This window comes from Cervus canadensis, chromosome 14, assembly GCF_019320065.1.
Source record: "Cervus canadensis isolate Bull #8, Minnesota chromosome 14, ASM1932006v1, whole genome shotgun sequence".
In the NCBI taxonomy this organism is placed as follows: domain Eukaryota; kingdom Metazoa; phylum Chordata; class Mammalia; order Artiodactyla; family Cervidae; genus Cervus; species Cervus canadensis.
In genome coordinates, this window is record NC_057399.1 from 7,816,426 (window position 1) to 7,841,266 (window position 24,841).

General features: G+C 38.8%; 1 protein-coding gene across 1 annotated transcript in view; it reads right to left on the bottom strand.

Annotated features, from left to right (window-relative positions):
* Positions 1-239: 239 nt before the first annotated feature.
* LOC122453341 (contactin-associated protein-like 3) overlaps positions 240-24,841 on the bottom strand; it is a 198,994-nt gene continuing 174,392 nt past the window's right edge. The window contains exons 15-21 of the mRNA XM_043487328.1: positions 19,171-19,298; positions 11,738-11,908; positions 10,827-11,045; positions 6,717-6,956; positions 5,772-6,002; positions 1,242-1,375; positions 240-429 (exon numbers count right to left, since the gene is read on the bottom strand). Coding sequence (XP_043343263.1) covers positions 298-429; positions 1,242-1,375; positions 5,772-6,002; positions 6,717-6,956; positions 10,827-11,045; positions 11,738-11,908; positions 19,171-19,298 — 1,255 coding nt within the window. The 3' untranslated portion in view covers positions 240-297. The remainder of the gene's footprint in view (positions 430-1,241; positions 1,376-5,771; positions 6,003-6,716; positions 6,957-10,826; positions 11,046-11,737; positions 11,909-19,170; positions 19,299-24,841) is intronic.

Sequence of the window (24,841 nt, forward strand, 5' to 3'; positions counted from 1 at the left end):
CTAAAGAGTTTGTGAACTTGCTATCTGCTTTGATTTTGTCTTCCCTGAATTGTTAGAAAAATGCAAAGTTTCATTATGCTTGATTGCTAAGTGAGAGGGTAAGTGTGGAGGCAGTTTTCAAGGAACGCCCCTGTTCAACTCGCAAGCAGCACTTCGTCGTGATTATATGCACACTCAGACAAGAGTGCAAGCTTCTACCTTGATTGTTACTCACTGGGAAATCATGAATATGTCAAGGAGCTCCTTTCAGCATGATGAATGCTTCCCATATTTGCAACTTAACACTTCTGATATCAATCATAGGGTGGTAGGGGGAGAGGGGCCCTCTTTCTTCCACTTACCTAAAACTGTCCCCAACATAATGGACTTGACAGCATCGAATTCTGTCCCTGAAGACAGGATGACTTGTCTCCTTGCATTCTGGTTAACCTATTAAATGTTCCACAAGATGTAAACATCAAAATGGCAAGCAATTTTGATAAAAGGATGGGAATCAAAGGAAAACCAAGAAAAATGATAAAAATAATCCATACGTTCAAGCTATCACAAAGGTTAAAAGAGAAAAGTATTTTATAAACAACTTCTTTAGCACCTCAAATTTCACTCCACGCCATCCTTTTCCCCTACATTTGTCTTCATGATTTAAGTATCATAATTGGTACAGTCCACAGAGAGATGCAAAAGCTACTTTGAACCTCAAAGTTTTTACTTATTTAGAGGAAATTTATAACATGAACAGAAAAAAATGTATTATTCATACAGATTCAATGTAAAAGATTACTCTTCAAAACCCAGTGACAATGCATAATTTAAAGACTCTGATGTTTTTCAAAATGTATTTCCACTTTAAGCAAGATCATGCTTTTTCTTGTGTGTTTAAATTTCAGTAGCATTTGTTCTTTTGTAATACAGTGGGAATAGGTTCCCATTGGAATATCTCCAGTAGTCCCTATGAAAAACTAGGCAATATTTCCCAATCATATAAAGTGAAACCACTGAGGAGAGCATGGTATTTTAAAAGGTCAAATGTTAATAAAAACCTTTGACAGTCTCTTGATAAACTAACATTGCAAAATGAAATGAAACACCGTGACTACATTTCCTATCCTAGACTTATGGAAGGACAGTGCCGAATGTGTATTTCATTTATTAGGATTTGTTATCAAATTTTGGCTTTAAGTCATGCTTTCTGAGCATCTTGATTTTGGTTACTGCTGCTGCTGTTGAATTTACGACCTTACCTCTACAGACATCACTGCTGCTTCTCTGTTAATCCTCACGTGGTGAAGCTGCCCATCAGCCAGATTTTTAAAACCAAAATTAAAAACGTCAGGGTCTCGGTGTCTGTCTAGCTTATACCTGATCTGCAAACTTCCTAAAGAAGAGAAGAATGACATTGTAACTAAAACAGAATTTTATAAAAACTGGCAATGCAGGTCCTAATGCACATGAAAAAAATTAATACAATTTGAATCTATGGCGCCTTTACTTGAGTGCATACAGTCACTTTTCCCAGACTAGCAATTATTTATATGCTGTTTTGGGGCCAAATTCAGAGTCCAGTTACACAGTCTTAAAAGTCAAGACCAAACAGTCTTTTTCCAAGTTCTTCCATTTTCCTGAACCAGAGGAAAAAGTCCAAGTTAAGCATATGAAAACACCAAGTGAGGCTTGAAGTTAATTATTCATGTGGTATTCGTATTATTAAATGGTAAAACCTCAAGCAATTTTGTATTAACTTTCAGTTTCTACAAGCATAACTTCTTTTAATGTGACTTACTTTAATGCATTTTAATGTATCACTGACATTCACATTATTTTTTTTGCACAACCAGAAATATTTTCTAATGTTTCTACCATAATCAAGAAATAGCAAAAAGAGAAAAGTGAGTGATTTGCTACAATATCCAAATTTCCCAATCCACACACTGCTCTTCTTCACAGATGCACTCTCCACCCGGCACTGTGGCATCATCTGTAATAGATCCTATTAGTCAGTGACTGTAGAAATCTTTTCCAGAAGTTTCTCCCTTTATTCTCCATGAGTAAGGGTTGAAGCTTAGTTTTATTCTGTAATGGGAGAGTGTTAGTTCTGCTCTTTTCCTGGCGACCATGGGTTAGGGAATACTCATTCTACTTCTCTTTATACGTGGATGGGCATGGGGGGCTTCCCAGGCGGCACAAGTGGTGAAGAACCCACCAGCCAATGCAGGAGAAATGAGAGACTCTTGTTCGATGTCTGAGTTGCGAAAATCCCCTGGAGGAGGGCATGGCAACCCACTCCAGTATTCTTGTCTGGAGAATCCCATGGACAGAGGAGCCTGGAGGGCTGGAATCCACAGGGTCACAGAGTCAGACACGACTGAAGTAACAGCCCGCACAGAGGCGACAGGGCAAGACTGACTTCCCAACTTCTGATGGGTAGAGAACAATCACATTTACATGATGCTCAAGGAAACTGGGTTTGATATGATTTAACACACTTCATGATTTCACTTCCAAGGAGGAGGAAATAGCTCCCATATAGAAAATGAGATGCCGTCTTTCAAAATGAACAGTGTTGCTGTTGTTTAGTCGCTCAGCTGTGTCTGCCTCTTTGTGACCCCACGGACTGCAGCACGCCAGGCTTCCCTGTCCATCACCATCCCTCAGAGCTTGCTCAAACTCAGGTCCCCTGAAGAGGTGATGCCATCCAGCCGTCTTGTACTCTGTCGTCCCCTTCTCCTCCTGCCCTCAATCTTTCCCAGCATCAGTGTCTTCCAACGAGTCAGCAGTTTGCATCAGGTGGCCAAAGTATTGGAGCTTCAGTTTCAGCATCAGTCCTTCCAATGAATATTCAGGGTTGATTTCCTTTAGGACTGACTGGTTTGATCTTTTTGCTGTCCAAGGGACTCTCAAGAGTTTTCTCCAGCACCACAGTATGAAATTCTTTGGCTGTCAGCCTTCTTTATGATACAATTCTCACATACTTTGTTGTTGTTCAGTCACTCTTTGCGACCCCCATGGACAGCAGCAGGCCAGGCTTCCCTGTCCTTCACTATATCTGGAGTTTGCTTAACCTCATGTCCATTGAGTTGGTGATGCCATTTAATCATCTCATCCTCTGTCATCCCCTTCTCCTCTTGCCCTCAATCTTTCCCAGCACCAGGGTCATTTCCAACGAATCAGCTCTTCACATCAGGTGGTCAAAGTATTGGAACTTCAGTTTCAGAATCAGTCCTTCCAATGAATATTCAGGGTTGATTTCCTTTAGGATGGACTGGTTTGATCTCCTTGCTGCCAAAGGGATTCCCAAGAGTCTTCTTGAACACCACAGTTCAAAAACATCAACTCTTTGGCACTCAGCCTTCTTCATGGTCCACCTCTCACATCCACACATGACTACTGAAAAACCATAGCTTTCACAATACTAACCTTTGTCAACAAAGCAATGTCTCTGCTATTTAATATTCTGTCTAGGTTTGTCATAGCTTTTCTTCCAAGGAGCAAATGTCTTATAATTTCATGACTGCAATCACCATGTGCAGTGATTTTGGAGCCCAGGAAAATAAAGTCTGTCACTATTTCCATTGTTTCCCCATCTATTTGCCATGACATGATGGGACTGGATGCCATGATCTTCGTTTTTTGAACATTTAGTTTTAAGCCAAATTTTTCACTCTCCTCTTTTTCACTTTCATCAAGAAGCTCTTTAGTTCCTCTTTGCTTTCTGCCATAAGGATGGTCATCTGCATACCTGAGGTTATTGATATTTCTTCCAGCAATCTAGATTCCAGCTTTTGCTTCATCCAGCCCAGCACTTCACATGATGTTCTCTGCATATAAGTGAAACAAGCGGGGTGATAATACATAGCCTTGACATACTCCTTTGCCCAATTCTGAACCAGTCCATTGTTCCAAGTCCGGTTCTAACTGTTGCTTCTTGACATGCATACAGATTTCTCAGGAGGCAGGTAAAGTGATCTGGCATTCCCATCTCTTTAAGAATTTTCCACAGTTTGTTGTGATCCACACAGACAAAGGCTATAGTGTAATCAATGAAGCAAAAGTAGATGTTTTTCTGGAACTTTCTTGCTTTTTCTATGATCCAACGGATGTTGGCAATTTAATCTCTGGTTGCTCTGCCTTTTCTAAATCCAGCTTGAACATCTGGAAGTTCATGATTTATGTGCTGCTAAAGCCTCACTTGAAGAATTTTGAGCATTACTTTGCTATAACATGAAATAATTGCAATTGTGTGGTAGTTTGAACATTCTTTGGCATTGCCTTTCTTTGGAATTGGAATGAAAACTGACCTTTTCCAGTCCTGTGGCCACTGCTGAGTTTTCCAAATTTGCTGGCATACTAAGTGCAGCATTTTAACAGCATCATCTTTTAGGACTTGAAATAACTTAGCTGGAATTTCTTCACCTCCACTAACTGTTCATAGTGATGCTTCCTAAGGCCCACTTGACTTCACACTCCTGGATTTCTGGCTCTAGCTAAGTGATCACATCATGGTTTTCTGGGTCATTAAGATCTTTTTTGTACAGTTCTTCTGTGTATTCTTGCCAACTCATCTTAATCTCTTCTGCTTCTGATAGGTCCCTACCATTTCTGTCTTTTATTGTGCCCATCTTTGCATGAAATGTTCCCTTGGTATCAATAATTTTCTTGAAGAGGTCTCTAGTCTTTCCTATTCTATTGTTTTCCTCTATTTCTTTGCACTGTTCACTTAGAAAAGCTTTCTTCTCTCTCCTTGCTATTCTTTGGAACTCTGCATTCAGATGGGTATATCTTTCCTTTTCTCCTTTGCCTTTCACTTCTCTTCTTTTCTCAGCTGTTTGTAAGGCCTCCTCAGACAGCCATTGTGCCTTTTTGCATTTCTTTTTTTTGAAGATGGTTTTGATCACCACCTCCTGTACAACGTTATGAACCTCCATCCATAGTTCTTCAGGCCCTCTGTCTATCAGATCTAATCCCTTGAATCTATTTTTCACTTCCACTGTATACTCATAAAGGATTTGATTTAGGTCAGACCTTAATGGCCTAGTGGTTTTCCCTACATTCTTCAATTTAAGTCTGACTCTGGCAATAAGGAATTCATGATCTGAGCCACAGTCAGCTCCTGGTCTTGTTTTTTCTGACTGTATAGAGCCTCTCCATCTTTGGCTGCAAAGAATATAGTCAATCTGATTTTGGTATTGACTGTGGTGATGTCTATGTGTAGAGTCACCTCTTGTGTTGCTGCATATCCGTACAGTGACACTAATTATTTCATTTCAGAAGGCAAGACTTCCTCACCCCCACTGCCGTTCTATATAGAATGTTCTCATTAGTTATCTATTTTATACATAGTATCAGCCATGTATATAAGTCAATTTCAACCTCCCAATTTTTCCCATCCTGACCCTTTCCCCCTTGGGAACCATGCAATTGTTCTCTATGTTTGTGTCTCTGTTTGCAAATAAGATAATCTATATGTTTTTCTAGATTCCACAGGTATGCATTAATGTACAGTATCTGTTTTCCTCTTTCTGACTCCTTTCACTCTGTATGACACTCTCTAGGTTCATCCACATCTCTACAAATGACCCAGTTGTGTTGCTTTTTATGGCTGAGTAATATTTTTTCGCATATCTGCTCTGCATCTTCTTTATCCATTCCTCTGTTGATGGACCATAACTGAAAAAGATACGTGTCTCCCAGTGTTCACAGCAGCACGATCTACAATAGCCAGGACTTGGACACCACCCAAGTCAGTCTTCTGTTCTTAAAGTAAAGACACTCACCGTTTGGGGCAAGGATGACTGAAAGGTATTCCTCATAGAATGAGCTCACATAGAGCAGTGAGCTGGGTGTCCCTGTGGTCCGGAAGCTCAGTGTGGCCACTTCTCCTGTCAACGTCAGATCCTCATGAAATAAAGCCGTGAAGGAGCTGGAGTTCTTGCTAAAGGTGTCATTGTAATGTTCTTGAAAATTGTAGATCACTGAGGAGCCAGCTCCAAAATAGGCAGAAATGTCTGGAATGGCAAGCAATTTTGGTTGTATTAGCAATATGTAAATGCATGCGTCTTGTTATGTATATTTCTGTATATGCAAAGAATATCTCTAATCCTCAAATATCTCAAAAGAAAAAAATAATAATGTCATGCTCTGCTGAGTATTTTTTGGTTTAGTATTATTTGTTTTTATTTTGGCTGTGACACACGGCTTGCAGTATCTCGGTTCCCTGATCAGAGATTAGACCCGGGCCATAGCAGTGAAAGCACCAAATCCTAACCCCTAGGCCTCCAGGGAACTCCACCTTTGCTGTTTTTTAATTTAAAAAAAAATTAAGATGAAAAATAATAAAGCTTAAGTAAAGAGATAATCCCTCCATAGTCCCATAACCCAGAATTGAGTAACAATATTTTATTATTGCCTCAAAAATGCAAAATTAAATGTCCAGTGTAAATGTATAGTTAAAGTTTACTAAAGCAGTAAACTGTAACTAAATCCTCAAGGAGACCTCACTGATGCCCCTCTGATCCACTAGAAGCGGTCATAGCCTTGTCAAGAATACAAGCTTACCTCCTCCCAAGGGAAATGGAGGCATTCGGGATAGAAACAACTCTATTTGAACTCAGCACAGAGAACTGCCTTATCTTTCCATTACAGAGTCAGATGCCAGAAGCATCTTCACGAGCTTCTCGGGCTCCCTCCACTCCCTGCAGGCTGTCCTTGGGCACACTCACCATTCTCGCAGAACGGCCCGTCGTACGCAGAGAAGGTGCAGTCACACGAGATCCCTCTGTGCTTTTCTCTACACCTCCCCCCGTTGTGACACAGGTGACCGTAGGTGCTGCAGTGTCCTGGGCACCCTGGCTCCACCCCTGGGGTCATCGTGGCTCTTTCTTCCAGATCCAGGGTCAGCCCGTTCAATCGCAGAGACCGAATGCACCCCAGGAAGCCTCTCTGTCGGCTTGCGGTTCCACCTGCAAGGGAAACACTGCAAATGCAAACGCGTGCCTCGGTGTCTTATTCAGGATTTCACCTTCACACTGAACTGAGGCCGTATCTCTGCTCTCTGCTCGGTCGTCATGTCCGACTCTGCGGCCCTGTGGACTGTAGCCTGCCAGGCTCCTCTGTCCATGTCCATGGGACTCTCCAGGCAAGAATACTGGAGTGGGTTGCCATGCTCCCCTTCAGGGGATCTTCCCAAGCAGGGATCAAACTTGTATCTCCTGCGCCCCGGGAATTGCAGGTGGATTCTTTACTGCTGGGCCACCAGGGAAGCCGCATTTAGATAAGGACAAAAAAGTCACTGCTCAAAGTTTCATGAACAAACACAATTCTGAAAACATAGTCTGTGATCAAATGTTAAGAATCATCAAATGGCACTGAGTTAAAAGCATTAATGAAAACATTTTTTAAGGTGAACTTGGTACTATTTATTCTAAAATATTTAGAAAGACTTACATTTTTACATTTGTTCCTCTCTTAAAAGACAAAATGAAGACCACTGATCCTTTTTAAAATTTAAATTTATAAACAATGACATATATAATAAAGGGTATATAGTTAAAAATCTTTGCGATGTAATATATATTATAAAAGTGTGTTATATAAATTTGTACATGTATTTTATATATATTACAATTTTTGTGCATATATATTTTTGTATAATAGATGTATTACAAATGTATGTATTCAATTGACCAAAAAGTTTATTTAAGATTTATTGTAACATCTTATAGAAAAAGCCAAATGAACTTTTTGGCCAACCCTATATATTGTGTGTGTGTTATATAATGCTAATCCTTACTTAGATGAGCTCTGAATAATACAGCTGTGAAAAGGAACTGGGAAGAGACCAAAGAAAGAGGCAGCAGAAGAGGTAAAACTGAAATTGAGGACCTCAGGTCTCTCACACTCCATCCTGGCAGCTCCGAGGTTAGGTGGTATAACATTAACCAAATAATACATATCTCCCTATTTTTGATCATTTATCACGTGAACATAATAAAGATGGGAGCACAGGAGTCACCTGAAGTACCTGCTAAAAACAGATTTTGGATTTATTCCCAAAGATCCTGATTCATTGAATTTTCAACTAACACCTCAGGCTTTAGAAACATCACCATAACGGAAACACTGGCTCTAGGCAGGTTTCCATTCAAACTTTGTTCCTAGAAATTCTGTTAATTAATCCTCAGAATTTAAATCAGAAAAGAGAACTGTTCAGTTTGATTCGCAATCTGATAACTTTCAGGGAAGCCTCCTCGACTCAGTGAGAACTAACTGTGCTTGAAGATGAGTTTAATGGTGCCATGGGCTGTACCACACTCACTCACACACGCGCACACACACACACACACATGCACGCACACACACACTCACACACACACACACGCACTCACACACACACTCACACACACTCACACACACACGCACTGACACACACTCACACATGCACTCACACACACACACACATGCACTCACACACATAAACACTCACTCACACGCACTCACACACACACACTCACACGCACTCACACACACACTCACACTCACACACACTCACACATGCACTCACACTCACACACACTCACACACACTCACTCACACACACACTCACACACGTGTGCACTCACACACACTCACACTCACACATGCACACACACACACATGCATGCACACACACACATGCACTCACACTCACACACACACACTCTCTCTCACTCACACACACTCACACACACACACACACACTCACTCACACACACACTCACTCACACACACACGCGCGCACTCACACACACACTCACTCACACACTCACACTCACATGCACACACACACACACACATGCACTCACACTCACACACACACTCTCTCTCACTCACACACACTCACACACACACACACACAAATTCATTCAATAGCATCAGGTCCTGAGCATTGGAGCAGGTAACTTCTGGCAAAGCAGACTCTGTGCTAATTTGTGATTTACATCAATTTTTAATTGGACTGTGTCCTTATTTACTTTAAAATACGTGAGAACAGACCAAGTGAGAGCTACTTCGTTAATCTGCTTAGTTTCCAAATTAAAATAGAGTTGTCTAAAAAGCGATGTAGCAAAACTTATTTCTCCCTTTGGGAAAAACAAACAATAATAAAGACTAAGCAAGTAAATCAGAGGGAAGACTTCCACTACACAGAGTGTTTATCTTTAAAGAAGGGACAGCAAAATAATGAGTCCACTCTGGTTCTAAACATGATGCTTCCAATGAGAGCAGCGGAGAGGGAGCAGGGCGGAGAGGAGGTGCTGGGCTGGATTAAATACTGCTGTGCAGTCACACGAGGCTGCTTCTCTCTGCCTGGCCTCCTACTGTCTGATTTTGGGGGGACATTGGAGGATTTTGTCCCAATTACAAATCTGATTCTCTGACTTCACTAAGAAGTGAAATGAGAGAAATGGATTTAAAAAATGCTATTTTTTAAAAAATAAATAGTAGCGATAAGAGGTAACTGAAACAAACATAAGTTGTCTATGATACTGAGTGCAAGCCTGGGAATCAGTCCCAACAGGGGTTTGGATTTCCCTTCCTGTTGGGTTTCTGTGATCAAGTCCCTTGATCTCTCTGAACCTCCTTGATCTCATCTGTAAATTGGGTATAATAATCTGTGGCCCAGTGGTAAAGAATCCACTTGCCATTGCAGGAGATGCAAGAGATGTGAGTTCAGTTTCTGGGTCAGGAAGTTCCCTTGGAGTAGAAAATGGCAACCCACTACAGCATTCTTGCCTGGAGAATCCCATGGACAGAGGAGCCTGGTGGGTTACAGTCCATGGGGTTGTAAAGAATCGGACATGACTGAGCCATTGAGTCACATAATCTATGGCAGAGATAACTCATATTAAATGAGTTCTTGGTACACAGTGTCTGTGTGGCTGAACCACACTGACTCCTTTTTTTATCAGCTCCATCTTAGCCCTGCAACCCCACTCCACCCCCTTCTTTTTGGATGACTGATCTTTAGCCTACTCACAAGGACTGCATCCCAGCCAGATATTTCCCCACCAACCTTTACCCTTGCCTTCACCTGATATGAAAACTGGAAGAGTGTCTTTTGCTGATGCAGGTGGTCATGCAGGTGCCTCCACGGGGGCAGAAAAATCCTGGGACTGGGCCATGCGTCTTTCTCACTTGGTAGTCAGATTCTGTTTTTAGCTTTGCCACTTCAGATTCCCCCAGGACCCCTTTCCAGGGCATGAGGTGCCCCTGTGAATGCTTCTGGTTCATCATCCCCTGGATATAAGTTACCCACAGCACACGTCAGAGCTCTACTTTATAGAGCTGCCTGCATGGAGTTTCAGTCTCCAAGTTCCTTTTCAGTTTAGAACATTGTTTCTTTTCAATTTACCTTTTAATTGGAGCATAATTTCTTTATAATGTTGTGTTGATTTCTGCTGCACAGCAGTCTCAATCAGTCATAATTGTATATACATATGTATATCTCCCCTCGCTCCTGAGACTCCCTCCCACCCCTCCAGGTAATCCCAGAATCTCAGAGCACCAGGCTGGGCTCAAACAAGTATCGTGTATTAATGCATATGTACGGAATCTAGAAAAACAGTGCCGATGGACCTATCTGAGGGAAAGAATGGAGACGCAGATACAGAGAAGGAACTTATCGACACCGCGGGAGAAGGAGAGAGTTAAGGAGGATTTTTATTCGTATCTCCTTCTCCCACCAGTGCCTACAGCGTCGGAGCAGCCGTTGTCGTCGCTGCTGTAGCTGCGATCTGCTCTTGCGGGGTCTTTGCGCTCAGAGCCGGCAGTTAGGAGCCGCCGGCAGCACTCACCCACGAAAAGCTGGCTGTTGAGCTGCAGGCGGGCGTGCCCGGCAGCGGGCGCGGGCTGCGTCTTGCGCGGGTGCTGGCCCACTTGGAGGGACGCTTCTTTCACGTTGCGGTCTGCCCTCACGTGGTACCACCGGTTGTCATTAAAGGCAGTGGGGGACTGCACCGTGACCTCACGAGGCCCGTTCCCCACATCAAAGGAAAAGGCCACTTCTGTTGGGGCTGGAAGTAAAAATAGGAGACATGCCCGCGTTCACTTACAGGAGAGAAAATTTAGTCTTGAGTAGGTCTGAAAAAAGTACTATGACATGCTCCTCATGGAAAAAGACATGCCAGGGATGCAGACAGATGCCAGTCTGAGCTGGTTGGGGAGGGGCTGGGATGGAGCATAAACCTGTATCCTGGAGAAAGAAAAGTGAAGCTGATTTTAACGTATTTCTCCCCAGAGTTTACTGTTCATCCTGCTCAGCCCTAACAATAGAGATATTTACCTACAGAAACAAAACTACTATTTTATCTAACTTTATACATAGAAGTGATTTTATTTAAAGGTGGTTTAAACCTTTATGTAGTTTTAAAAGCACTAGGTGAATTTCAGATAGCAAGACATTAAGTTTTGTCTACATATATGTAAAGAATGTGTTTAGTCAATTAAATCACATAATGTTGTGATTTAGTAAGAAGTTATTTGACCAGTTTGGTTTAATACCCTTTTTGCACATAGAATTAAGACAACAAGGAGCTGTACAGACTGTTGTGTGTTGCAGGAATCACTGTTTCACTTTCCACTTAGTGTTTAAGAAAAAACATAACTGACAAAGGAAGCATGTCAGTGTGTTAGGAGCTAGGTCACCAGCAAGGTTATTGTTAATCACTGAGTACCGCAGTGGATGTGTGCTGACTGGACAACTCACCGCGCAGCTCTAGCCTGATGAAGTCTGTGATTCCCAGGTTCTCTAAAAACACCCCTGAAGAGGCTGTGGTCTTAAAAAAGAAAGATACGTCAGCACTCAGCTCTCCTCGGAACGTGGGGAAATGAAGGTATGAAGTCTCAGTATTGAAAGAAGCTGAATTCCAAAATGAATCTGTTTTTTACAAAAAGAAAATAAAAGACAATGACAACAGCAGTAAAATACAAGTAACAATTGCCTTTTATATTTCTAGCATTTTTACTGTTCAAGGCATTATTCATCCATTCAACGCATTAGTTATCCATACAAGCCTTCTTATGGGAGGTCTTCTGAACATGTGGCCATGAGATGAATGTCTAAACAGTGATTCTTTTGAGGCTTAAGAATCTGGACATGGCTGCAAGTGAGTGGATGGATAATCGCTTAGGTAAAGGCCTGTTTTTTGTTGTTGTTGTTCTTTTTTTAAACTAAATTATCACAGAGTAAAATTGACTTTTTAGGATTTTACAGTTATATAATGTTTACAGACTTTTACATTTATATGAATTTTAACACAGGCATGGATTTGTGTAACCATCAAAATCAGAATAAAGAACAGTTCCATCACCCTAAACAACTCCCTCTTGCTATTTCTTTATGGTCATACCCTCCACCCGCCCTTCAGCCTGGCAGTCATGAACTAGTCTCTGTGTTACAGTTTTACCTTTCCCAAATAAAATATAAATGGAGTCAAGCAGAATGCAACAACAAAAAGCCTCTGAGGTTCGTCTGAGATGTCGCATGTCAACATCTATTATTTTTTCACTGCTCTGTAGTATTCCATCACATGAATGTGCCATAGTTTATTTATCCATATTTAAGAACACTAAAGTTGTTTCCAAATTTGGTCAATTACAAATAGAACTGCTCTAAAAATTTCCGTGGCACAGTGGTAAAGAATCTGCCTGCCAATGCAGGAGACATAGGCTTGATCCCTGGGTCAGGAAGATCCCCTGGAGTAGGAAATGGCAGCCCACTCCAGTATTCTTGCGGGAAAGTTCCATGGACAGAGGAGCCTGGTGGTGGGCTATGTAGTCCATGGAGTTGCAAAGAGACAGACACGACCGGGCAGCTGAGCACAACCGTAAGAACACACATTTGTGAAACGCTTTTGTGTGAGCATATGTTTTCATTTCTCTAGGGTAAATTCCCAGGAGCATGATTCCTGGGTCATATGGTAAGTATATGTTTAACTTCATAAGATACTGCCAAACAGTTTTCCGGAGTGATCATACCATTTTTAATTCCCATGATCAATGTGTAACAGATATAGTTGTTTTATATCTTTACCAGCATTTTACATTGTTAGTATACATATTTTTTTATCTTAGCAATTCAAATTGATGTAAAGTAGTATTTCACTGTGGTTTTAATTTCCCTTCCCTAATAGATAATGATGTTGGGCGTCTTCTCATGTGCCTATTTGCCACCTTATGTCCTCTTTGGTGAAGAGTGTGTTCAGCTTGGGGGCAACTGACATCTTTCTTATGTTGAGTCTTCCAATCCATGAACACAATATATCTCTTCCTTTATTCAGATTTTTTGATTCTTCAGTATTTAGTCATTTATTTGGTTTACAGATTTTATACATGTTTTTGTTAAACATATACCTGAGTATTTTATGTTCTTTGGTGATACTGAAAATATATTCTCTTATAGAGAATTTGATTCCTAGTTTACATCGCTAGCATATATAACTGATTTGTCTGTTGTTGACATTGCATCTTGAGATCTTGTTGAGTTCACTTATAAGACCTAATAAGGTTTTTGTTTCTGTTTTGGGTAGTACATTCCTTGAGATTTTCTATGTAGGCAGTTGTATATGCAGGCTTCCCTGGTGGCTCAGTGGTAAAGAATCTGCCTGCAATGCAGATGTAGATTCAATCACTGAGATGGGAAGATCCCTTAGAGAAGGAAATGGCAGTCCACTCCAGTATGCTTGCTTGGAACATCCCATAGATAGAGGAAACTGGCAGGCTTCAGTTCACGGAGTCACAGAAAAGTTGGATACACCTTAGTGACTAAACAACCAACCAATCAATCAAGTGTGCATGTGCAAAGAGAGTTTTGTTTCTGGCTTTCCAGTCTTTATGCACTTATTTTCTTTCTTACATTATTGCCCTGGCTAAGACAATGATAAATATTGTTGAATAGAAGCGGTGAGATTGGCTATCCTCATCTTGTTCCCATCCTGAGGGGAAAAGCATCCAGTTTTTTACCAATAATTATGATACTTCTGCATAGATACTGTCTTATTAGGCTGAAGAATTTTCTTTTACACCTAGTTTGCTAAGAACTTCATTATAAATGCTATTATGATATAAATTATAATTTTTAATTTGGTATTTTATCAATTTAAATTATAGTGTTCATATTAATTGATACAGAAAAAGCATCTGGCATGATTTTTCTTCCTTAGACTGTTAACATGTTAGATTACATTGATCAACTTCCAAGTACTGAACCAGCCTCGCATCCTGGATAAACTGCAGATGGTGGTGATGCCTTTAAAAAAATATACACTCCTGGGTTATTTGTTACAGTTTTGTTGATATTCTTTGCATCTGGGTTAGTAATAACGTTGTTAACAGTTACCATTCTTTTACTGCCTTTGTCTAGTTTCAGTATCAGAACAACATTCTGCTTTAAATGTTGGAAAGAATTTCCTCTTCTATTTTCTGAAAGAGATTTTATAGATACGGTATTATTTCTCGAGTAGAATTCATCAGTGAATCAAGCTTGGTCTGGTTTTTTTAAGGGTTTTAATTACTAATTCAATTCCTTTAACACTATTATGTCTATTCCAGTGGTCTCATTCATCTTGGGTGAGTTTTGGTTGTTAGTGGTTCTCAAGGAACTGGTCCACTTCATCTGTTTTATATGACGGATGTCATACTTGTTCAGACGTTTGTAGTGTACTTTTTTATGCTCTTGATGTTGGGGGTGTCTGCAGTGTTATCCCAACACTCAGTTCCCATATTGATAATTTTTATCTTTTTTGGGGTAGTTCTGTTAGAGGCTTAACTATTTTATCAGTATTTTAAAAGAGTATAAAAAGAATCACTTTTATTTTTTATAGATCAGTATTTATTCTGCTTCTAATTTAATTGATTTCTATTCTTGTCTTCATTAGTTCCTTCTTTCTGCTTGTTTTATGTTTATTTTTCTCTTCTATTTCTAGTTTCTTTTGGTGAAAGCTTACATTATTGAACTGAGATCTTTTTTAATAATATAAGTACTTATTTAATAATATAAGTATTTATTGCTACAAACATCCCTCTGAGCACTGCTATAACAAAATTTAATACTACAAATTTTGATATTTTGTATTTCAATTTTCATTCAGTTCAAAAATGTATTATCAGATCTACTGAGACCTTGTCCTTGACTTGGGTATTATTTAAGGATCTGAGGTTTAATTTCTAAGTGTTTGGATATTTTCTTTCTATCTTTCTTATTTATTTCTAATTTAATTTGATCGTGTCGGTGAATGCATTTTGTATGATTTAAATTATTTAATATTTGCTAAGGTTTGTTTTATGACACAGAATATGCTGTTTCTGGGTTAAAGATTCATGTGCATTTGAAAAGAATGTGTATTTTACTGTTTGTAGAGTATTCTATAAACGTCAGTTGGTTTCTGGTGTCATTCAGGTCTTCTATATCCTTGCTAATTTCCCCTCTATTAGTTCCATATATTAATGAGATAGGAGAACTAGACTCTAATTATAATTATGCATTTCTCTATTTCTCCTTTCCATCCTGTCAAATTTTGCTTTATGTATTTTGATGCTCAGTTATTTGCATACATATTTAAGATTCTTAGGTCTTCTAGTTCTTTTTTATATCTATTAATTTACTTTGCTTTCAAGTAAAAATTTTAATATAGAAACTCCAGTGTTTGTGTATATCTTTCTCCATCATTTTATTTTATTATGTCATTATATTTGAATTGAACTTCTTAAAGACAGTATACTGTTGAGTCATAACAATGTCTTTTATGAGTTTATTTAGACCACGTACATTAAATACAAATGTTGATATGTCAGTTCTTCATTTCATTGTTTTTTCCTATTTGTCCTAGTTTTGTTCTTCTGCTTCCCCCTTTCTGCTTTCTTCTGGATTATTTAAATACTTTCCTGTATGCTATTTGTATTTGTCTGTAGCAGATTTTTAATTGGTCTTTTAGGGATTACAATATATATACTTAACTTTCTCAGTCTGCTTGAAATCTATATTTTAATCACGTTAAGTGATTTGTAAAAACCTTGGAAACAATTTGATCCTCACCTACTCCTGCTGATGTTGTTGCTACTTGTATTACATCTACATAAAATAAAAGCCCCATGAAATAATGTTGTGCTTTCAGTCCTCAGATACATTTAAAATAACTCAATATGAAAATAATCTATTAAATTACCCTGGTATTTACCATTTCTAATGCTGATTGTTTTATCCCTGAAGTTCCAAATTTTCTTCCGATACCATTTCCTGTCTAATAACTTCCTTTAGAAATTCTTTTAAAGGATGCTTTCTGGCGATGAATGCTTTTGGTTTTCTTTCATCGGAGATATTTAAAAGTTTTACCTTCATTCCTAAAGGATCTTTTTGCTGAACACAGAATTATCCATTGACAATACTTTCAAAATAGAAATATCTTGCCATTTCCTTCTGGCCTCCATATTTCTGATGAGAAACTTACTGTCATCTGAATTGGTGTTTTCCTATAGGCAATGAATCATTATTCTCTCTGGCTGCTTTCAAAAAATTCTTCTCATTGTCTTCAGTTTTCATCAGTTTGCTTACAATATGTCTAGATGTGAATTTCTTTGAGTTTATCTTGTTTCAGATTCATTCAACTTCCCAGTCTCTCCTTTATCAAACTTGGAAAGTTTTCAGCCATTATCTTTTCAAATATTTTTTCAGGACCAACACTTTTCCTCTCTTCTTCTGGAAATTCAATTACATGAATATTATATTTTTTATTATTAACCCACAGGCCCCTGAGACCCTATTCATCTCTTTAAATCTTTTTTTCTTTCTCTTGCTTAGATTGGATAATCTCTATTCATCTATCTTCAAGGCCCTTGGCTGTTCCATCTCAAACCTTCTACTTAAGCCATCCAGTGCATCTTTTAGTCCATTGCCATACTTCTCAGGTCTAAAGTGTCCTTCTAGCTTCCTTTATATAGCCTATTTCTTTGTTGAAACATTCTCTTTTTCTATTTGTTTCAAAAGCATTTCTTATTATTCATTACAATTTTGTGTAATAGTTGTTCTAAAGTCTTTATCAGTTAATTTTAACCTCTGTGTTATTGGTTGTCTATTGATTACATTTTCTTATGCAAACTGATTTTTCTGGTTCTTTGTATGTTAATAATTTTGGATTATTTCTTAAATATTTACAATACTATGTTAACAAACTGGGAGTTTTGTTGAAATTCAAGGAGTATGTTGATATTTTTATTTTCCAGTCCTGTTGGCCTGGTTATGATCTGCCCACACATTTCAGCCTTCCCTCTGTGGTCCGTGGCCCCTATGGCAGTCCAGTTTTCAGAGTTTTTGCAGTACTTTTCAGATCTGCATCACCTTTGCACCACACGGTGGCCAGTCTGAGTCCTGGGTGGTAGCTTCTTCACTCATTCTCAACTTCTTGGTCTACAATTAGGACCAGTTTCAGGCACGTGAAGCTCGCAGGTGAACACAGGACTTCATAAACAACTGAAAACATCACTTTCTTGAACTCTTTCCTCTCTGTGCACTTCCAATACTTTCCAGTTCCCTGGGGCTCTCTTCATTCACAGCCAGAAAACCAGGGCTCTATTTAGCCTGCTTTTATTGTGCTTTCCTATTTACTTCTGTTCCTGTAGCTACATCCATTGTCAAGTGACGGGGGAACAGAGAAGGAAAACATGTAACATGAGTCTGCCACTGTTGGGGCGTCAGGGCTGTCCCGTCAGAGCTCCGTCTCATGCATGCTCCTGAGCAGTTTCTGCCACTGTTGCCATGGGGTTGCCCGGGAACTGGAACCTCAGAAAACAGAGATAAGGGTGAGAGGGATGAGATTCCTGTGCTTACTGACAGGAGCTCCTTGTCCCCTCCTCCAGTCAGGACCAGAGACTTCCCCTGGAACTCTCTCCCTTTGTGATCCCATGGCTAAGAGACGCTGGAGGAAAGGGCGTGGTGAATTCTGCTTTCTGTTCCCCGCTACTGCTTGCTTTCCGGCGTCCTGAGATAACTGCTGCGTGAATCCTGTCTGTGCAGGATTTAAAGCCACGAGATAACGGGCAAAGATCACCAGTGGAGGACAGACAGGAAAAAGGGCAGACGATAGAGCCTTGGGGAGCCCCAACACTATCCCACTGGCAAGAGAAAAAGGATAGGGAAAGAAGGGAAAAAACAGAATTTTGTGGTATGCTGGCTACCAAGTAAAGAGAGTGACTCAAAGAACAGGGGGTCATGGGGGAATTCCAAAGCTGCTGACAGGTCAATTCAAATATTTATCAGAGAATAAGAATTGGACTTAGCAATATCACGTTCTCATTCGTGACCTAGAAAACCCAGCTTCTGAGGAGTAATGAAGGAGAATATGTCTTACATTCAAGAAAGACTAGAAGCAGGGAAATTAAAAATAGAACTCATTTTATTTCAGTTATTTGGGGGCAGTGAAGGATGTGAAAGAAATTAAGGTGCAGTTGGAGGGGTAAGTGGAGTTAAGAGCATCAAGACTTCCAGTGTAAATATTAAGAACTACCAGAAGGCATTAATGCATAGATACACTTGATGGATTCTGTCCTCTCATTTTCTCATTATTTCACCAATTTCAGGCATTTCAGCCCTCAGCAAAATGTCTTACACTTAGTAGGTACATATTGGATGTTTGCTGAACAAGTTACATGCTATTTCAAATGATTCCATGAGTGTTTCAGCAGAGTCTGATGTAGATTCTATATGCGTGCCTGTGTACCAGGTCACCTCAATCATGTCTGACTCTTTGCGACCCTATGGACTGTAGGCCGCCAGGCTCCTCTGCCCATGGGATTAAACTCCTCCAGGTAAGAGTACTGGAGTGGATTGCCATGCCCTTTTCCAGGGGGTCTTTCCAACTCAAGGATCGAGCCCGCGTCTCTTATGTCTCCTGCATTGGCCGGTGGGTTCTTTACCACCAGCGCCACCTGGGAAGCCCTAAATGCTATATAAAAAACACATAATCCAGAGGTAGTACTTTTTCCTCAATTATATTAGCAACATACACTTATTTTATAGGTTAATACGTTCCTAACGAAGTACAGATTATCAGTGTAGACAGTGATTCTATGAACCCAGGCAGTTAGAGTTCTCATAAAACGCGGAAGTGCATCGGCGAGGGTCAGGCGGCTCCTCTCGCGGCTACTCACTGTCCCCGGAGCAGAGCAGAGGGCCCAGGGCGTAAGCCGCTCCAGGCTGTGGCCGCCCTCCGCCGCTCATCGCAACCTGAGTGACCGGCAGGTGCCTCTTGTGGGAAAGGACTACTGTGCTGCTGGTCCTAGAAAACAGACACGACCACCTTAACATCACTTTAATAGTGCACAGAAAAGAAAAAGCATTTAATTGCAGTTCAAGGGGTATTAAGCTAAATTTGTAAGCATATAACAGGAGGGAAATCAAACAGCTCATCCGAACACTTACAAACATACTAGTGTACTGAATGAGGTCGTCTGAGGACAGAGACCTTTGTTCATCTACAGGGCCATAGAGAAGAAAGCAGGCAGGTCCAAAATTGTGGTCATAGGAACAGACATGAAATTACATTTCAATGCAATTAAGCAGCTTATTGCTGTTTGCAATTCAGCCAGTGCATCATACTGGAATGTAAAATTTACAGACGCAAGAGCAGTCTGCCTTGATTTAAAAAAGAAAAAAAAAGCAAAAGACAAAAACCAAAACCATCTGACTAACAAGAAATAGGTTTTCAATTTTTGGACCTTGTTTGTTTTTACTAAAAGTTTCAGAAATTCCTACTGTGGTTATGTGGCATTTCCTTATTTGTTGAAACCTTAAATTTAAAAACAAATCAAAACAAAATACTGATTCAAAACCATGATGAAGATATGATACAATGTATTCTTTAAATTAATAAATGGGCTAATGCACGAGAAAGTGTTTTGCCAATGATTTTCACCATCCATTCATTCAACAAACACTACACATCCTCTATTAGTCACGCCCTGTGTGTTGGGGAAGTGAACAGAAAATCCATTGTCAATGTCCCCCAGAAACCTAGTGGATGTTATAAATAATAGAAATAACAATACTATCATCATGTAAGTGACTATTTGGGGACATATTAAAATTCATCATGTAAGTGACTATTTAGGGACATATTAAAATCTATGTTTCAATACAATTTAATGACTGGAACAAAAGCCAGAGGACGTGGTTAGTAAGCTGTTTGTACTGCCAACGTCCTCTCTGGACAAAGTAGAAAGATTTCTGTAAGCTGTTCATATTTTTCATTGTATACTTCAATTACATATGTACTCCTAATTTATGGACAAATACTGGTTTGTCTATTGTTCTGTGTAGAACCTAGCAAGTTTTCATTTTTAACAGTTACAAAATCACTAGTCACTCATATATATATATATATATATATATAGTAATTGTTCCAAATTATATATGTATTTATATAAGTTGAAGAATTATCAAAAATAGTGCAGATCACCTTACAGCTTTGCTGCAAAAAAAAAAAAAAAAATCTTCCTAACTTAATAGTTAATCATTCCAGTGCTGTTAGGCATCAAAATATTCTTTTAAGTTGGAAAATGTTTAATTATTAAGATTTTTATTTTATTTAAAAATCTGAGCACAGTGACTGGCAGTGCATGTGGTAAGATCTGAAAAATAGGGACTAAACACCTTAAAATTGAGAAACAAATATTAAAAATCAAATTGCTTCCAAAAATCAGACTGAATTAAGCCCCATGGTTTTATCTGGGGAAGCCCCTGTGACTGCTACCGACAGAAGCACACAGGCTTCACCCTAAACACAAAACCCCCGGCTTTGCTGGGATCACAAGCTAGAAGGTGCCACTGAATTACAGGGCGATCAGGATGGAAAGTTATTTTGTTATAAACACAGGAACAGCACACCAAATTAATTCCTGATATTAAATATCAGTAAGCATTACAAATAAGTACTTTAATTCCTATGACTGCTATTTTGGCAGATATCTTAGAGGGAAAATGTAAGTGTACTAGTTCTTCACTGAGAAACTTCAAACTTTAAAAAAATCATATGCAAATAGTATGCATTAAGGTAGATAATATCATTAAGTACCTTCCTGAATCTGAGAAAATTTTAAACAATTCTTACTTCAAAATTCTTTTTTAGTATAGATCATTCCCAGTTGCCCATGCTTTATGCAAAATATTGTAACCCGTGGTCAGCAGCTCATGCTCACGCTCAGCCGCCCGCTGGGCTCCACTCGGCAACACTATGGTCACCGGACTCACTCAGAGCTGCCTAACTTACGATTACATCTCACTTTTCTTGCTTTTCAGTTTTTCCCCAAATTTGTAAAGATTGCATTTCTAGGCATAAAAATTTCTCACAACAGTTTTAAACATTCAGTAAGAAAATTTCCAAATTCATTTTTTTCAGAGAGTCTAATGCTTTAGAAATTCTTACTGTTTCTTGTTTGTCATTAGATATTTTTGAGGCATAATAGAGCTTTAAGAAGGCTGAGTTGTTGGGAAAGTTGCAGGGGAGAAATACTGTGTCAACTTTAAGTGTTACAGTCACTGGGGAGAAAGAGGGGCTGGTGACAGCATAGTTTTCATCATCCAGAATCATATACTTGGCAAGTTCCACTCTCTTCATCGGGTTTGCTGTCCTACTGGCTCACCCCTTTGGTAAAGTCATGCTGTGTTAATTACTGAGGGATCACTAAGACTTCTTCATGTCTGGTAGGGCTGGTCTCCCCACCTTGCTTTCATCTTCATAGTCGTCTTAGCTATTTATGCACCATTCTTTCCCCAAATAAGTTTTACAACCATTTTGTCACTACTTAAAAATCATAAACAAATGTCTAGCATTTGTTTGGAATTAAATGGAATCAAGAAATTTATTTGGAGGAGAGATGCTTAGATTTCCTATTCATGGCAGTGGTATGATGTCTCCATTTATTTAGGTCTTCTTGATTTTCATAATAAAGTTTTATAAAGTCTTTTTTAATCAAAGTCTTGCATATTTTTGCTACCTTTATTTCAAGAGTCATTACTATTTTGTTGCTTTTGCAACTGGTTTTTATAGGACTTTCTCATAATAACACATTCTTGATAAGAATTCAGTTATTCTACGATTCAGTAAGTAGTCTTACTAAGCTCTCATTAATTTCAATAATATTTCTGTTTGTTCTCCTAGGTTTTCTTTGATGACAACCGTATTTTCTATGAGTAATATAATCTTTATTTCCTTGTTTCCAGTCTTTCCAATTGCCATTTTGAATTAACTCACATATTTTTTTAGCTTTCTATTATTCATTTCTAACCTAATTGCATTGCTATCAGAGAAACTGTCCATAGGATAACAACTACACTAAAAGTTTTTGAGTTTTGCTTTATGGAACATTGGGAAAATCAGTTTGCAGAAATGCACCATATGTGCTTGAGAAAATTATGTGTTCTATAATTTTATGTTCCCAACAAATCAAGCTGTTAATTTGAAAATATTCTACGTTCTTACTAATTTTTGTTCATTTGATTACCAATTACAAACAGATATTCTTATCATGGTTGATTTGTGAATTTCTTCTTTCAGTTCTGTCAAAGTTATTTCTATACATATTTCTAGTCATTTTTATTGGAAGCATACATGTTTAGGATTGTTAATTTTCTCTGGTGAAATTAAGAAGTATCATTACATAGTAAGAGTGATCTTAGTCCACCTAAAAAACCTTTAAAATTTACTGACTTGGTGATATTTAGCTGGTAATTCCTTGCTTTCAATATTTCCACTTATACAAACAAGATGTAATATGAGATCTGGATCTAAATGGTTATTTTTGTCACTTTCGTTGTGCAGGATTGTTCACACATTTTTGTCTCGGACTTGTTGCTTTCTCTTCTTTTTCAATCTCATGTTCTATCTTCTTTTGCATTAACTAAGTTTTTAAAATCCCATTTTTTCTTTCTTCCCTCTGCTGAATTGAAATAATTCTTTAAGGGTTACATAAATTTCAATATATACACTTTAAGCAATTTAATTCTAATAAATATTTACAAAACAAGTTTAAACTTCAACAATATTTTTATTTCTAAGCAGTCTTTTAGTTCCTTTGTAAACCACAATCATCTTTGTTAATAGGATCTGACTGCTTTCTTATGTTTCAACTTCACACATACATATGTTATCAGTACATGCTTTCCACCTGTATGTTTATAATTTTTTTCCTCAATATTTCTTCCTGCTTCTGAAACCTTCCTTGTAATATCACTTTCTTTCATTCTGAAAACCATTCTTAAAAATCCCTTTTGTGGAAAAAAAAAAAAAAAAATCCCTTTTGTGTAATTTCATCTTAAAAGCTGTAGGGGGAGAAGTTCAGAGTTCTACACTAGGTTGTTTTGTCCAAAATAGTCCTGGTTACATAAGGGTATTTTTTTTTTTTTTTAAGTCTTAATTTCAAAAAATAGCAGAAACAGGATCATGAAGTTTTAAAATGCTTAGGTGTGGTAACATTGCAATACTTAATGGGTTGACGAGTTGCTGGTATAATCAGTCAACTTAGAGACCATCACAATGAAGCAAATGGTCTCATGTGTTAATGTTAACACTGTCAAAGACTCGACCAAAAAAACTTTGTCTAAGGTTTGCTGTGTTTACTGAGAAAACAAATTCTTCCTAGCAACTGTTTAAATAAATCTCACAGATGCTACAGACCTTTTTAGTGGCCTGTGATTAAAAAAATATGGCTTGCTTTTAAAAAAAAAAATCCCTTTTATGGAGTCTGCTGCTGGTAAATTTCTCCAGTGCTGTTTGTCTAGATCTTAATTTTATAGCACTTCTTAAAATATCAGCTTGGTAAACACTGGGAGTTTGACAGGCATTTCACTTCTGCCCTCTAAGGGGCATGCTCCACCTCTGTGGGCTGGGCTCTGGGCTGGTCAGGGAAGGTCAGCTCTCTGGCTGTCTTTCCTTTCAGAGTCTTCCTTTCCTTTCTCCTCCTTTAAACATTCTCTCAGTGTTCTTTGATTTCACCATTGATGTCTAGATATGGATTTACTTTTATTTATTTACTTTTAGCTTGGTGTTTTAATATTTCCTCAATCTGGAAATTTCTCAGCTGTTTGAGTACTGCCTCTTTTTAGTTATTATATCTCAAATCTTTTCTTCTGAAACTTTAATCACACACATGTTCGATCTTCTTCACATGACTCTTCAATGTCGCCACTTTCCTAGGTCCCATTTTGTTTTTCTTCATTCATTTTGTGTGTCGTTTAATTTACACACCTTTTCCACTAATATCTGATCCAAAAGTTTTAAACTGAGTAATACTGTCATTATTAATGACAATGTATTCATTTCTAATATGTATTGATATATATGCCAATACGTTCATTTCTAAGCATCTATTTGGTTCTTTTGCAAATCACAGTCTTCTTTGTTAACAGGAAGATTCTCACGTTTCAGTTCTAGTTCTGGTTTTTGAGCAGCTCACATGTTTATTTTATCTTGTGTTTTTAGCATGTCCTTGATCTGAGATGTTTGGGCGTTGGCTCTACTCTTTGGGGTCTCTTCTGCCTCTCGGTCGTGTCCTCTGGCACTGTATAACCCTGGATTGTGAGTCCACGTTTGGCAGCGTTTTGTCATGGGAATCCTGTGAGACCTGTGTGCAGCGGACGGCGCGTCTCCAGGGAGAATATCACGTAACCTTAGGACGAGCCACTGGTGCTGCCAACCTGTGGCCATGTTAACCAACTTAAGGACCGTCCAAGTCATGTCAGTTTGGGCACCAAATCTGTGTGAGAGCAGGTCTGTAGACATGCGTTTTCAGGGAGAATTTTTTTTCTACTCAGAGTGCTCACTAG